Source organism: Ochlerotatus camptorhynchus, unplaced genomic scaffold (genome assembly GCF_037179485.1).
Source record: "Ochlerotatus camptorhynchus isolate MF236.1 unplaced genomic scaffold, CSIRO-AGI_Acam_v1.1 ptg000361l, whole genome shotgun sequence".
Taxonomy (NCBI): Eukaryota; Metazoa; Arthropoda; class Insecta; order Diptera; family Culicidae; genus Ochlerotatus; species Ochlerotatus camptorhynchus.
The window spans coordinates 5531410-5548016 of NW_027040849.1; the positions used below are offsets into that span (position 1 = coordinate 5531410).

Sequence of the window (16607 nt, forward strand, 5' to 3'; positions counted from 1 at the left end):
TTGCCAAAATTTCCTCACGTTTAAAGAACTTTTTGCAGAGCATCATTGAAATTCATATAATATTGCTATAGTTCACAGAACTCTATTGAAGTTCTTAGAACTTACCAGGACGACATTGAACTCCTCAGAAGCTCACAAAACGTCCCTGAAGATGGCAGAATTTTCCTGAAGTTTATAGAACTTCTCTGAAAATCGAAGCACATCTTTAAAGTTTGAAGGATTTTCCTGAAGTTTGTGGAACTTCCCTGAAGTTCAATGAACTTATCTGAAAGTTGTTGAATTTCTCTGCTTCTTTGAAGGAAATTATTTAAAGTTTGCAGTACTTTCCTAAAATTCACTACAGTTACCTATAGCTCGCAGAATTTCCTAGAAAGTCTCTCTAGAATCTTCCTGAAAATTTCCTTAGACAAAATATGGGAACTGCAATGAAGCTCTAGCAATTCTGTAGTAATTCAAGGTGATTCGGGTGAATTCAGGGATCAGTGACTTTACGGCACGGAAGATCGTAAAGGAAGATTGCGGGGCGAAGTCGAGAGCACGGAAAAAACTCACATTACGAGTGACGAGTCGAACGATGCAAGAAAATCTTGAACTTCCTTAAGCGAAAAAATCCGGTAATCCTGTTCACCGGCGAGAGCATGTTTACCGTCGATCCCGTATCAAATTCCAGAACCAACAGGTATATTAGTTCTTTTCCGGTAAAAGACGTGGCCGACGAGCACAAGATCGTGTATCTGACCAAGCATCCTGCTAGCGTTATGGTGTTTGGATTGGTGGCTTCCGATGGCAAAAAAATGGACCCGGTGTTCATTCCAGAAGGCGACAAGGTCAACACGGAGGTCTACATCGGGATTTTAAGTAAGTATGTTCTTCCGTGGATCAAAGAACAGTACGGTCCGAAGCCAAATGTTGTATTTCAACAAGATGGGGCTCCGTGCCACACCTCGAACCGCACTCAGAAGTGGTTACAGGAACATCTTCCGTTCTGGGCGAAGGATATGTGGCCGCCATCCAGCCCCGATCTTAATCCGCTGGATTACTCAATATGGCGCGTCATGAAGGCCAAGGCCTGTTCCAAACGCCACCCGAGTACAGCAAGCCTCATACAAACATTGACCCGTACCTGGAGAGAAATGGATCCAGACTACATTATTAGAACCGTGCATTCCGGAAGCGTGTGGTGGCCGTAATTGCAGCAAGTGGAAACTCGATCGATAAATAATATAGTTCAAGACTCTGAGAAACATCCCCCCCTTTGAATAAATAAAAAAAAAAAACCCGTAAACAAAATTTTTGAGATTTTTTTAAATTTTGACATTGCTCAATGGTGCAAACATTATCACGCATACGGTAATAAACAATTATACGAATAGTTGAAGATGCTAATTTCAAATAACAGACTAAAGTGGTAATTTTTGTACGATAGATGAGGAGATGAAATTATAGAGTTGATAGTTCCGTTAGAGTACAGCAGTGTGAAAATTGCATATAGAGAGTAGAAAGCGAGCAAGGACAATTTTAGGAAGGTACAAATCGGTTTGATCATCTCTCTTTACCAAAATCCCCCGTTGGAGAGGGATGGTGAGGGGTATTCCCCCCGCCACCACTGGCAAAAAGAGGTGATCGCCGACTCGCTCATGTACCGACGATGTGTTTGAAACAGTTCTATCTAAGGCATCCAGTCGTAGGTTTGGAAATTGTAGCTATTGTTACCTCTACTACGGTATGTGCTCCTGTCATCGTCGACTTGACGATCTCGAGGGACACGGGTAGGGTAGGTGCTGCTACTGCAAAAGCAACCCCTACTCTAACGGAACTATCGACTCTATACTTTCATCTCCTCATCTATCGTATAAAAATACCAAAATTAGCATCTTCAATTTTGTAAATCGTTGACTTCACGCAGAAGTAATACTAAACATATACACACTTAGAAATACCTAATTTTACACGTGACGGAATCCATCTTTGACATAAAGGATGAGACGTAAACAAACATGCTCCGAGACTGAAAACTTCAAAAGTACGTTTGATTGAGTTGAATTTCGCATCTGTTATGACTTATTATGATTTTTTTTAAAGATTAAATAAGACAATTTTTAGTATTTTACATTCTTGAATTTGGTGAGATTTTTTACTTGATATATTGCCGATTTTAAAAATCTCATATTTAAAAAAAATCATGGCCCTTGGACTAGGACAAAATATTAGGATTCTGACACTTCAAAGCATTGCCTAGAGAATTAAGATGACAATGCCAAATTAGTATAGAAGGATGAAGAGGAATTCTAGGGATAATTATAAATTATTTATGGGTTGATTTTCAATAGAATTTGACAAGAATTTCCACACAATTTTGCGAATTATTTAAAGAAAATTGTAAGGCAAACTTCAAGTGGTTTCTAAGGTAGTTCTGAAGAGGCTATTCTGGGTATGATGAGTAGAATTTTAGGGAACTGTATAGACTGATTCCAGACCAATTTGCAAATCCAATCATTTTCCTATTTTATTTATATAGCTGAAATTTTTTAGAAACATTCCATTTTGCATCTTCAGATCACCATTTTAAATCGAGCATTTTATTGGGGAGCTGCCTAAAGCCTTTTAATTGTAAATTTCCCGATCTTTCGGAAAAAAATATTGTTGTAACTAGAGAACCGCAAAATACATTCGAAAATGTCCAAAAGCTACCAACATAAAAAAAAATCTATCAGGCTTAAATTTTATTTTAGTTCTTTTTTATTGTAAATTTCACGTACTTTCAATGAATCAACTAAAAAAAATAAATTGAAATAAACTTAACACTTTACGGAGTGTGTTGATTGATTTCCGTTTAATTCCGATTTTTAAATTTTTATTTTAAATTAAAAAATAGTGATATTTTTTTAGAGTGCATTTATTTTTTCAAATAGATCTAGATGTTTCCTACAACATTGCCGAACATACCAAACCGATTGGACGAACATTATTCGAGTAACAGTTTTCTGAAGATAAGCTTAACATTTTCCAATAGACCCTTTTCAAAATTAAGGCTCGATTTAAAATGGTGATCTGAAGATGCAAAATGGCATTTTAGTCTTGAGGAACGTTTCTGAAAATTTTCAGACAAAATGCGAAAATTAATGGATTTGCGAATTCGTCTGAAATCGCTCTATAGAAAATCGGAGTGAATTTCAAGCAGCATTCAAATGGAATTCGGAAGAGTATTGAAAGTGAATTAATCGTGAAGCTAATTTAACGGTCATAGCACCGAACTTGCAAAATGCGTGTTGATTCTGAGACACAGCACGACTGACCGTTTGTCAATTGGCATGTTTGTTTGTTTGAATCTAGTTCTTAATATAATTCAAAACAAAATATTGAAGAATTTCAAGTAAATTTATAAGAAATTTTGAAGGATTAGAAGCGGATTCCGTAGGGTTTGACAGGACATTCTTAGTATATTTTAAAAGTAGCTCTGAATAGTGTTCCAGGAGATTCAGAAGAAAATTAAAAAAAAAACTAAGGAGAGTTTCAAGAGAATTCCATGTAAATTTCAAGAGATCTCATTTTGATAAGAATTTGAAGGAAATTCTCAGGAAATTGTTTATGGAATTCTGAAGTGGATGTACTTTCAAAGTTCTAAATGGCATAGCAAGAGGTTGCTAGGAATATTTCAAGTGAATTGTAAAGAATATAATGTTGCAGCACATTCTGACGAGAATTTTAAAGAATACAAACATAAATGAAGAGTAAGTTTCAAGATTTCTTTCTGGAGAGAATTCCTAAACTGTTTTGCACAGAGCTCCTTCATGGAGAATAGGGGACAGATGTTGGACAAAATCATTAGATTATTGAGGGAAATCCTGAAATCAAAAGTAATTCGTAGGACATTTTGAAATTATCCCAAGAAAATCCTTGAGAAATTTTCATATTTAGGAGAAATGGATGTAATGTTGGCCTAAATGCCTCTAATTTGGGCCCATACATAAATTCAGCAATCGAATAAATTTTCAATAGCTGCCATAAATATTCATTAGTACCGTCAAAATAACGCGTTCATCTAGATAAAATTGATAAATAACAGATTTTTAGCGATGGACCCAATCTTATATCCATAGACCAACATTAGAGCCATTTTCCCTATCCTGAGAGAATTTCCAAAGAATTAATTCAAACTAGTTTTGTGTAAAGAAATTCAAGATCCAGAATTAACATAAATTGACAATATTCAGGTACTTCAGGTACGTTTGATTGAGTTGAATTTCGCATCTGTTATGACTTAATTCTATGTCAAAACTGACGCTCGTATATCTCAGTCTCAGAGCAGCTACATTTACATTATTTTTTTTAAAGTCAAAGTCAAAGTAATTATACAAAGTTTCGTGCAAATCGGAGAAGGTCGCATCAAATCGATTCGTCATTTGGAGTAGAACTTCTCTGTGGTTTACACTGTCGTACGATGGTTAGAAGAATGCACAAATGGGTTGATATGGGAAATTCGACCGAATGGCAAAAATGATCAATGATGAAAATTGGACAAAAGCAATAATCTACGGAAACGACAATTGACGGCAGTATCAATATCTTCTATTTTTTTTCCAAAAATACATTTACTTAAACATTCGGGAAAAACTGGAAGAGCCTTCCTGGTATAATCCAGAACTAAATTTCAGAACTTTCCCTAGATAATAAGTTATCGCACTAAAACTTCATGTTGATATTGGTATAGCATTGCCTCCCAACTCTTACCGGGGAAGCTGGAAGACAATTTTAGAAGGACTTTTTGGTGGAAGTAGCAATCAATTTTTTTCCCGGGTAGTCTATGGTATTTTTAAACAACACGAATCAGCCTAACGTCCGCACACAATAGCACAGTAAGTATACACCCGATGAGTACGGGTTTATAATAATGCTCTTTATGGTGCTGATGCTGCAATTTTTCTACAGAAGGCCTCTTTTTTTTACCGAAGGACTTTTCTGTGTTATAATAGTATGCACGTCCGAGCGTACGTCGTTGGCGGATTGGTTCTTGCCCGCATGTTTCCTCGCCTCCACCCTCGCCCTCCAATGTCCAAATCAATCAAATTGAGAATTGCATCGGACCCGTTTGAGGCATTGGTGATTGAAATTTTCGTCCAAAAAAAAAAAACGTAATTGATCGTTGGTACATCATGATTTTCTGACCTTGAAACATCTATCCCTAACGCAAGGTTCGGTGCGTCCCCATACAATGATGATGATGATGATGATCATGACGACGATGATGGTGCTCACAACACTCCAACTTCGAACTGGTTTTGCATTCCATCACAACGACCTCATCGCTACGAAACGATTTCGTACGTACGTGTGTAAGATGCAAGTAACGTATTCCGTGTCTATCATTCTCTCTCTCTCTCTCACACACACACACACACACATTATTTGCAAATCTACTTATGGGAGTTTAGACGAGATCGTAATTCTTGCATTACTTTAGCGAGCGGATTGTCGTGGTGGAGGATGGACGAACATGGGGTGATTATGGAAATGGCTCATCATATGCGGTATGGCGAAGGTTCAATGTGCCACTTGAAATATGTTCTCTCCGGTTTGGAGTTTTGCACTATATGGTAGGGTTGAAGTATTGTTTGAAACAAATTTAGTTTTTCAACCTCATTTTTTATACATTTTAATGATTTTCAATTTTTTATCAGATGTAATTGAACTACTGTAATATTTTTCAATTTCAACTTGCAATATTTTGTTTATATCAATAGAAATTTTCAATTTTCAACTACGAATTACAAGATGATATTCATTATGCCACTTGTACTAACTGAAACTCTTTATGACCGAGACTCACCTTGTAAACCTGTCCGTAGGTTCCATTTCCGACCACTTCGATCAGTTCGAAGATTCCAGCTGGGTCCTGCAAAGAGTGGAAGAAACAAAGTAAAACAAACTGGTTAATCATCCGGTTCAGACTAGTGTATAGGTTTATGGTCGCTAAATCATCCGCCAAACATGAAACGGCTCTTCTAACATAATTAGATCTACAGTGTCCTAGTGGACGACCTGGACTTAGATTTCAGACGGCTTGAAACAAGCTCGTAAATTTGTGCTAATTTGAAAGGTGCCAGCAGTTGGTCCGAGAAATCGTTTTATGTGGCACTTAAAACCAGATGTCTCAAACTGTATCCAATTCCTCTTGCATGTTAGTTACATTGATCGGCTCTAATGAGCGCAGCGCAGTACATTGTGGTCACTTGTCCCTAATGGAGGAGCGCAGAACGAACAGCCACCCCATCTGGATTGAATCACTCAATCCAGCAGAGCTTACGAAATCTGTCAATTATTTCACGGGGCATCTCACACGCCCAAATAAATCGACGGGTAAGCAAATGTCAGTGAATGGTTTTTGATTACATAAATTTATTCGAGCACCACCCGCTGCTGCTGCTGCCGCTGCTGCTGTCAGTGTCGAGAGTGAACGGATTGCCGAGCTCGTGTGAAGGACCCTCCGTGGTGAGAAGAGTACGTGTGCGATACCCTACAAAATACTACTGACTACAACGAGAAGCGGCGGAGTCATGTTCGTAAAAAAGTAAAAGTCAAACAATGAAGAGTCTTATGCGGCATGCAGGTTTCATTCAGACGAGACTTTACAAATTTGGGGAGCAAAAGTTTGATTACGAGTGGTATTTTATGGATGTACTCCCCCGTTTCCATGAGTACCTCTCGTTGTGTATGTGGAGTGCTAAAATTGTGAAGTCATACATTGATTGGTTGATGTTTATGTAATGGGTCATGCAGCAGTTACGAAAGCAGATTTTTGGAATTAGAAGATTCATTATTTGCGTTGGAAGATCATTCATTACATGAACTCAAAATCACACTTGTTTCAAGGGGTGTGATATCTACAAGCAAACACGGTCGCCATTAGGTCACCAAGCCCCTCCTATTACAATACACTCCTCATGATCGATTTGTTTCTATTGCCATTCTTATTGGATGATTACCAAATAAACAAGACGAGTCGCGCAAACGAAGCAATCGTTTTCTCTGAGAACAGTTTGTTAATTCATTTCAATTCTGTTTTTAGATCACAAAATACGGTAAATTTTTATCTCTAATTAAAGTCATGGGTGGCCAGTGTATGTTCATTTTGAAAATCCCGGTTTTTGACGATTATCCCGATTCAAATCTAAACAATATCCCGATTTTTTATGTTCAGCAAAAAACGAAAGTGTCAAAATAATTGCAATATCCCGTTACTTCCTAGATACTTTACTAAGTATTTGAACATAATTTGAATAACTTTTTTATTCGCGTGTTCATTTATGATTTTAAAGCGGCAAAATTTACGAAGAAACCAAGTCATGGAAGGTCGGTTAGCCGAACGCTATCGGGCTGAATAGGTCACTATACCGAATTTAGGAGTGAAAAATTAAGGTTAAATTTACTTCGATGTATTTCCGAAAAATTCAGAAGGAGTTTATATCGACGCATCATTTTATATGACGCGTATTGTGTAAAATAGCAAAATAAATTTAATGACGGGAGCTTTTTGCAACCTGAAACGATGCATCGAAAAAACCTGCTTATGAATGTTTCGAAAAAGCATCAGCATAAATTGAACCTTAATTTAATACATTGTTTAAAAAATCGTGAATTTGATACCAAGATTTCGAAGCAACAAAATGTTTCAACAAATCGTGATGCGTATTAACAGAATTTTCCATGATTCTGAGGCTTTGATTTAGTTTTAGAATATGACATCTTTTTTCGACCTATGTGACTTAAAGTGTGAGATTTAAAAAAATTACCAAAATACCTGATTTAAAAAAAAAATAGGTTCCTGAAAAATTTGCTTCGAAAAATGATCAGGTTTCCAAAAATTTGTTGAATATTTTAATAATTTTGAATTTAATTATTGGAAATTCAGAGAAAATCTTGGAAAACAATTCAACGGAGTTTTGATAAAAATAAAAATCCCAACATGATTCTGAGAGTCCCATGAAATTCAGAATCCTAAGGGATTTGTGAAGAGGATTTTCCAGATGATTGTGTGCATCTTAGTGAAATACCAGAGAAGGGTTAGTAATTTCCATTTCATTCCATTGCATTATTTGCTTATCGTTGACATGTACGCAAATTTCGTCTACAATGTGCAGACTTCTTCAGTGCTTTGTACTAATACTCGACACTGAAGAAGTCTGCACATTGTAGACGAAATTCGCGTATCTGTCAAGGATAAGTAAATAAGGTAGTGGAATTAAATGGAAATTACTAATCTTCTTTATTAAAGAGGATTTTATTTTAAGTATGGGATTGAAGAACAATTTTTGAAAATTAACAAGAACTTAGATTCAGGTGGGTAATTAAATATAAGAAATTAGGTTTTTCCGGTTTCATAGAAACTACTAAATGTGGTGAAAGGAAATACCGGCATGATTGATTACAGCAATTTATGCAATTCAGCAATTTAAATATAGAAAACCGTAGAAATCCCCTCACTCCTCACTCCGAAACATCGTTATCTATGGAATAACATTTGAATTCTCAGAATATGATTTTTTTTAAAGATTAAATAAGACAATTTTTAGTATTTTACATTCTTGAATTTGGTGAGATTTTTTACTTGATATATTGCCGATTTTAAAAATCTCATATTTAAAAAAAATCATGGCCCTTGGACTAGGACAAAATATTAGGATTCTGACACTTCAAAGCATTGCCTAGAGAATTAAGATGACAATGCCAAATTAGTATAGAAGGATGAAGAGGAATTCTAGGGATAATTATAAATTATTTATGGGTTGATTTTCAATAGAATTTGACAAGAATTTCCACACAATTTTGCGAATTATTTAAAGAAAATTGTAAGGCAAACTTCAAGTGGTTTCTAAGGTAGTTCTGAAGAGGCTATTCTGGGTATGATGAGTAGAATTTTAGGGAACTGTATAGACTGATTCCAGACCAATTTGCAAATCCAATCATTTTCCTATTTTATTTATATAGCTGAAATTTTTTAGAAACATTCCATTTTGCATCTTCAGATCACCATTTTAAATCGAGCATTTTATTGGGGAGCTGCCTAAAGCCTTTTAATTGTAAATTTCCCGATCTTTCGGAAAAAAATATTGTTGTAACTAGAGAACCGCAAAATACATTCGAAAATGTCCAAAAGCTACCAACATAAAAAAAAATCTATCAGGCTTAAATTTTATTTTAGTTCTTTTTTATTGTAAATTTCACGTACTTTCAATGAATCAACTAAAAAAAATAAATTGAAATAAACTTAACACTTTACGGAGTGTGTTGATTGATTTCCGTTTAATTCCGATTTTTAAATTTTTATTTTAAATTAAAAAATAGTGATATTTTTTTAGAGTGCATTTATTTTTTCAAATAGATCTAGATGTTTCCTACAACATTGCCGAACATACCAAACCGATTGGACGAACATTATTCGAGTAACAGTTTTCTGAAGATAAGCTTAACATTTTCCAATAGACCCTTTTCAAAATTAAGGCTCGATTTAAAATGGTGATCTGAAGATGCAAAATGGCATTTTAGTCTTGAGGAACGTTTCTGAAAATTTTCAGACAAAATGCGAAAATTAATGGATTTGCGAATTCGTCTGAAATCGCTCTATAGAAAATCGGAGTGAATTTCAAGCAGCATTCAAATGGAATTCGGAAGAGTATTGAAAGTGAATTAATCGTGAAGCTAATTTAACGGTCATAGCACCGAACTTGCAAAATGCGTGTTGATTCTGAGACACAGCACGACTGACCGTTTGTCAATTGGCATGTTTGTTTGTTTGAATCTAGTTCTTAATATAATTCAAAACAAAATATTGAAGAATTTCAAGTAAATTTATAAGAAATTTTGAAGGATTAGAAGCGGATTCCGTAGGGTTTGACAGGACATTCTTAGTATATTTTAAAAGTAGCTCTGAATAGTGTTCCAGGAGATTCAGAAGAAAATTAAAAAAAAAACTAAGGAGAGTTTCAAGAGAATTCCATGTAAATTTCAAGAGATCTCATTTTGATAAGAATTTGAAGGAAATTCTCAGGAAATTGTTTATGGAATTCTGAAGTGGATGTACTTTCAAAGTTCTAAATGGCATAGCAAGAGGTTGCTAGGAATATTTCAAGTGAATTGTAAAGAATATAATGTTGCAGCACATTCTGACGAGAATTTTAAAGAATACAAACATAAATGAAGAGTAAGTTTCAAGATTTCTTTCTGGAGAGAATTCCTAAACTGTTTTGCACAGAGCTCCTTCATGGAGAATAGGGGACAGATGTTGGACAAAATCATTAGATTATTGAGGGAAATCCTGAAATCAAAAGTAATTCGTAGGACATTTTGAAATTATCCCAAGAAAATCCTTGAGAAATTTTCATATTTAGGAGAAATGGATGTAATGTTGGCCTAAATGCCTCTAATTTGGGCCCATACATAAATTCAGCAATCGAATAAATTTTCAATAGCTGCCATAAATATTCATTAGTACCGTCAAAATAACGCGTTCATCTAGATAAAATTGATAAATAACAGATTTTTAGCGATGGACCCAATCTTATATCCATAGACCAACATTAGAGCCATTTTCCCTATCCTGAGAGAATTTCCAAAGAATTAATTCAAACTAGTTTTGTGTAAAGAAATTCAAGATCCAGAATTAACATAAATTGACAATATTCAGATACTTTGGTTGAAAACAAATTTCAAGAAAACTGTTCAAGACTATGGGGCAATATTGAAGATTATAAGTAATATTGGACTTTAAATATTTATTTAAAAATGAATATTTTAAAGATTTGATTCAATTCCCGGTTATTTGCAGGTTTTTCTCGGTTGTTTTCGATTGCCGGTTAAATCCCGGTTTCACCGGTTGAGTGGCAACCCTGCAGATTTAAACAAAATTATTATTTTGGTCTGGGACATTTTCAAGGCTCTGCAGCGTGGAAGTTCTAGGATCCAGCAATTTAGAAAGAAATTTTATAAAATTCTGAGAAGAATATCTACGGAATTTTTTAGGAGAATTGAATTGGAATAAAAGTGTTATTTAAAAAAAAATGCTGAGAAGAATAATTATAAAATTCTGGTATACATCCTCCTAAAGGGAATCTGCCCAGGATTCAAATATAATTCAGGGAATTAAGAGAGTAACATTCAAAAGAACTTCTGCAAAGAAGAAAGGAAGCTCTGAAATGAATTCCTAATTAATTCTTAGAATAATTTCATAAAGGTTGTGAAAAGAACCTCATAGGGAACCGCTACGTGACAGAGACATTTTATGGGTATTGTGAGCTATCCACCTCACCTTGTGAATTTTAAGAATAATTCCACCATAATTTTGACGAGAATTCAAGGAGATTTATAAACAGAATTTAAAGAGTGTTCTGATGATATTTTCAAAATAAATAGACTCCGGAAAATGTCTGAGTAAAGTTTTCAATTCTGGTCTCCAGATACTAGAATGTGCTGGCCAACAAGAATTCCCATGCTATTCTCCTTAGAATTGTTGTAAAACTTGGGTCAAGATTATGTAGGGGTTTCTCCTCTGAATTCCTTTGAAAATTAAATATAAATTTTCCTTAAAATTCTCTAGAAATTCTTTTTGAGATGTTCTTGGAATTATCCTCGGAATTCCCTTGAAACTTTTCACAGAATGGGCATAACAATCCAAAACAATCATCATTCTTAGATTCTTTTCTAATTTTAAAGTTTTATTTTCTAACAATTCACTGAAGCTTCATTCCATAATTGTATTTTAAATTCGCTTGAACTAACTTTAGAATTCCTATGCAATTCACCTTCACTATTGATTTAAAACTAAGCTCAGGATTTCCTAGGGGTTTTCCCCTAAATTGTTCTATGAATTCACTTGAAATATTCCAAAAATATTCTCCAAAAATTCTTTAAGAGATTCTCTTGGAATAATTCTCTAAATTCCATTAAAACTTCTGTCAGAATTCGTTTGAAATTTAACCCTCAAAATTTGATTCTCACAATCGTCATACTATTTCCACAGAGCTAGCTAAAAATGCTACTCTGAACTCCCACAAATGAATTTGTGTTTTAGTCAAAACTCTTTTAGACTTCTTTCCAAAAATCCCTTGGTGTTAACCCTAAAAAGCATTTTAAAACCTCCTCAAGATTCCTTGGAAATTGATTTCTGCATCTGCATCTTGAAAATCTAGTCCAGTCCAAAGGTATTGCATTTTTTTTTTCATGGTCCAAAATCTTATTTCTATCGAAGAGAGGACGAAGTATATTTTTTCCCGATTTGTCATCGAAATTCACGGAATATTCCCGGTGATTTCGAATAAACAGAAGAACTACCTACTGTCTCCGGAATCTACAAATTTTTACCAAAACCAACGGAGAAGAATTGGAACATGGAATGTACTAACGTTAGCCCAGCAGGGTTAGCTGTCACAACTCGCAAGCAAGACGCGACGCTTGAAGCTCGAAGTCCTGGGACTGAGCGAAGTTCGTTGATTGAACTGCCGTCGGGACAGTCACTCTACATTCTGTTATTCGATGTGAGTCGTAGAGTTCCAAAGGAACAATTGAGTTTTGTTATGGGTTTGAAGAGGTTTTTAAGGATTATAATGGACATGAAGACGATAATAACTTAGCGTGCAGGCAAATGCTGCGCTCATCAGCCAATAAATAAGTGGATACTCATTGTCAAATTTAGAACACAGGTTCACTACCTTACAAAAATCCAATGTTCCCTTGAATTATTTTCTAAGTTTTTGGAATTACTCTGCAGAATCTCATACATGTTTCTGCAATTTCTCTGAGTCCTGAGGTTCTCTCATCTTCCCTGAAGTTCTCGCATTTCATCTGGAAAAAAATCAAAACTTCCCATAAATACTCTAGACTTATGTCACAAATGAAGTGACAGACGGAGCGGCTCGAAAACTTTGGTGACGAACCTCCTATTGCAATTTTTCAGTGTACCACATGGCAACACTACTACTGGATTGTACCACATGGCAACACTAAATGTACTAGAATATTTTGGTTCTATCTCTTTCACTCTACTCAAAACTGAAATGCATTTAAAAAAATGACAAAATGATACACTCTTTGCACACTGTCAAAGATCATTGCACACAAAATCAACTTTGTTCAAATCAAAACAAAAAAACTAGCCCATCTGATTATTATTTTACTTGATTTCTTCGTCAGTTAGTCGTCTGTCACTTCGTTTGTGCTTATGTGAAGTTCGTTGTGATATTCTTAGAACTTCTAAAAGTTTTATAAAATTTTACAAAAATCCCGGAGCTGCTTTGGAGCTGTTCATAAACCACGTAGACAATTTAGCTGTGGAGTAAGTAAGGCGGTGAGTTGTCTACGCAGCGGGAGAAGGGTCTAAACCCTCCAAAGAACGATCTACGTAGTTTGTGAACAGCCCCTTCAAGGTTTCCGCATTTGTCTCTAGTTAATGGAATTATTCTGCAGTTCTAAGGTTTTCATCGATGCAGTTGATATTTTTTAAGCTTATGGAATTACCTAGAATTTATCGGAACATACCCTCGAAGGTCTTAAAACTTCCGTCGGGTTTGAGCATCATGATTTTTTTTTTTTTTTTTTTTTTTAACCTTTTTAAAGATTTCTGAACTTTCCTGAAGCTCAGGTTTTGGGTTATTTGGCCGGTTGCAAATTGATAAACGTAATTGAAATTGAGCCTGGCCTGTACTGTGCTCCGTCTCTGGAACTCTTAACCACTAAAACCTCCTTACTCGCCTTTAGCCGTATGGACAGCCCCAATGAACTACTCATGTTTAAAACCAGGAAGTATCTCCTATATATAAAAATTCATTTTTTTTTCTAAATTGTATGGCAAGCTGCATTTGCTGTGCCAAAAATAACTAGAACATCAAACTCCAAATAACTACTCATGTTTAAAAGAAGGGTAAAATTTTCTTATATTTTAAATTCTGATTGGTCTTAATTTAATGTCAATGTGCATTTGCAAAAGTTTTCTCTAATCTAATCAAACACCAACACAGCCAGTTCTTGAAAGCATCCTGGAAAATGATATTTCCCTACATCATTTTTCTTGTCTATTTGATATATGTTTCACATCGAAGATGCATCACACATACGAAAACGGCCAGGCCTACTGTGCAGCATTTAAGGGGCAAGATGATTCAGAAAACATCGAGCGATGCTTCAGAATCCAATAAATGGATGAAACGTGGACGTCTCGTACCGTCCGTTCCGATTTTGGTAATTATATGATTGATTGGTCGTTGGAAGCATCAAAGCTAGAAAGGTTAAGTGATGCTCCATTTTCTTCTGACGGTTGGGGCATGAGCACTAACTCTTGTCCTAGCCTTTTATGACTTATGGCTATAGCGCCATTACTCGCTTTTTGAAAAGAGAAGAGGGAAAGGAAAAGGAGAAGTACAAAAAAAAAGGATTATGTGACATCTATGAACATAAACAATATTTTTGATTTGAAATATACAGTATAGGAATGCATAACGGTGGTCACTACCCGAGTCTTGTCACTATTATCAAGTCATAAAACAAGGACTAAAAGGTGATCCTTTGATTACTGGAAAATCTTGATGCTTGGGACTAGCAATCATCCTCAATGTTTTAAAAACTGGTAATCTCAAACTAGGTAATACCAGCGCCGGTCGCGCCCTAACGCAGGTCAAGAAAGGAATGGGTAGAAATGTGTTGACGTGACACTCGCTTTGATGGAAGCCGAGAAATCATCCGCACTTCCACGATGAATCACTGGGGTGTTGGGTTTTCGCGTACAAGATTATAAAACGTTTATTAACAAACGTTTAATCCACCTATTTGCAGTAAACAAGCCAAAATTTAATGTTGCCAAAATCGAATGGTCTTATTTGAAAATTTAATTTATGATTTGGTTGACTTTGGACTACTGCGAGGCATCGCCATGACATAGACGTTACTAATAATAAATCTTTTATTAAAAGTTGTAATCACAAGGAGAAAAAAACACTATTTTCAAATTTTGTTCAATCTTGGCACGTTGCCAAAATTGAACCTCGTACCAAAAGCGAACGGTATTGTGATTTTGTTGCTAAAATCGAACCGTGCCTAAATCAAACGACTACTGTACAAATATTTAAATTAAATAAATGGTAAGCTCTCACCAGATTCAGCAGTTGTTTGTGCCCATTCAACACTGTTGACCATCATAATCACAAGTGTTAATAAGTAGGAACGAACTCACCAAATGAATCCATGAGCAATGTCAACAGAATGAAATTGCATGGCGCTACTGGTACTTTCATGGTCCACCTTTCTTGCTTGAATCAGGATGATATCCACCTGGTACTATTCAACAGAATTAACATGTTGCCTCTTCTTGAATACATCCTGATTCCTGGTGATTCCTTTTCTTCAGGATGAATTTCCTGTAGTCCTGTATCTGTTATCTTTTTGTAATTTTCGCATTTTGATCATCCAGATCAGGTTCAGCTAATATGAAATATCACTAAAAAAAAAGAGTCCCCAGGATAAGCCCTTGTGGCTCGCTTCTCCGTGACGTCGTCGCAAACGAAAGAACGTCGGGGGTTCACTGGAGGAGTTTGTTTTCGGAGCTGCTGCCCTCTGAAGCTCTGAAAAACCTTCATGACACGGGTTTTTTTTGAGAGTCACGAAAAGACAGCTCCAAACTTGAATAACTTTGGAAATCACTATCAGATTGGTTTTTTTACAGTTTTAAAAATATGCCAAAATCGTTTCTCCAAAAAAATCACAGCAAAGAAAATGCACGTCAAGCTTGTTCAAAGGTAGAGCCTACTCATGTGCATTTGCAAAAGTTTTCCACCAAAATGATTGAAATCTACTTTTTTTTCTAAATTTTATGGTGCCTAGAATAACTAGAACATCAAAACTCCAAAGATCTGCTCATGTTTAAAAGGGTGTCGAGCTAAAAATCATGCCAATTACCTAACTAAAAAGAACAACTCATGAAAACATAAAATGTCTGTTTTATAAAAATATACAATTTTTTAAAGTTTCCCGTCTACATAATCTCAAAACACCAGAAATATGAAAAGTCAAAAGAAGCAAGAAGACCCGGATCGTAAATTTCTACTCAGCTTGGGACTTAAGAACTTAAAATTACTCCGAAACAAGAGTTAGGAAATACTCAGGAGTCTAGTTGTGAACGAAAATTGAAAAGCTCTATCAAGTATTCGGCCAAATGTCATTCGGCCAAACGCCAAATTTCCAAAAATGTGGATGGACTATTATCTACGCAGGGAAGAGGGATAAAACCTCATTACAAAAGGCCACGTATTTTATAAACACCCCCTACTGGTACTGCCTTTATGTTATTCCATCTTCCTAAAAGTTCCCGTAGTTTTCCTAACTATCTTAAAGTTCATTAGTTATAAAAAAATCTTTCAACTGCCCAAGTCTTCCCTTGAAATTTGTGGAGCTTCTCTGAAGCTACCGAAAATTTCCAGAAATTCTCTGAAATTCAGAAAATTTCTGGAAATTTTCCAGTTATAACTTCGCTAAATAACCTAAATAATAATATGAAGTTCTCGGAATTTTCCTGAAAATCTTGGAATTTTCTCCAAGTTTCTCCAAATTTCTTTAAAATTCCATCAATT

General features: G+C 35.4%; 1 protein-coding gene across 10 annotated transcripts in view; it reads right to left on the reverse strand.

Annotated features, from left to right (window-relative positions):
* msn (serine/threonine-protein kinase msn) overlaps positions 1-16607 on the reverse strand; it is a 239681-nt gene that overhangs the window by 166127 nt on the left and 56947 nt on the right. For all 10 annotated transcript variants that reach the window (XM_065231740.1, XM_065231748.1, XM_065231744.1 and 7 more), the window contains one exon: positions 5828-5893. In XM_065231740.1, coding sequence (XP_065087812.1) covers positions 5828-5893 — 66 coding nt within the window. The remainder of the gene's footprint in view (positions 1-5827; positions 5894-16607) is intronic.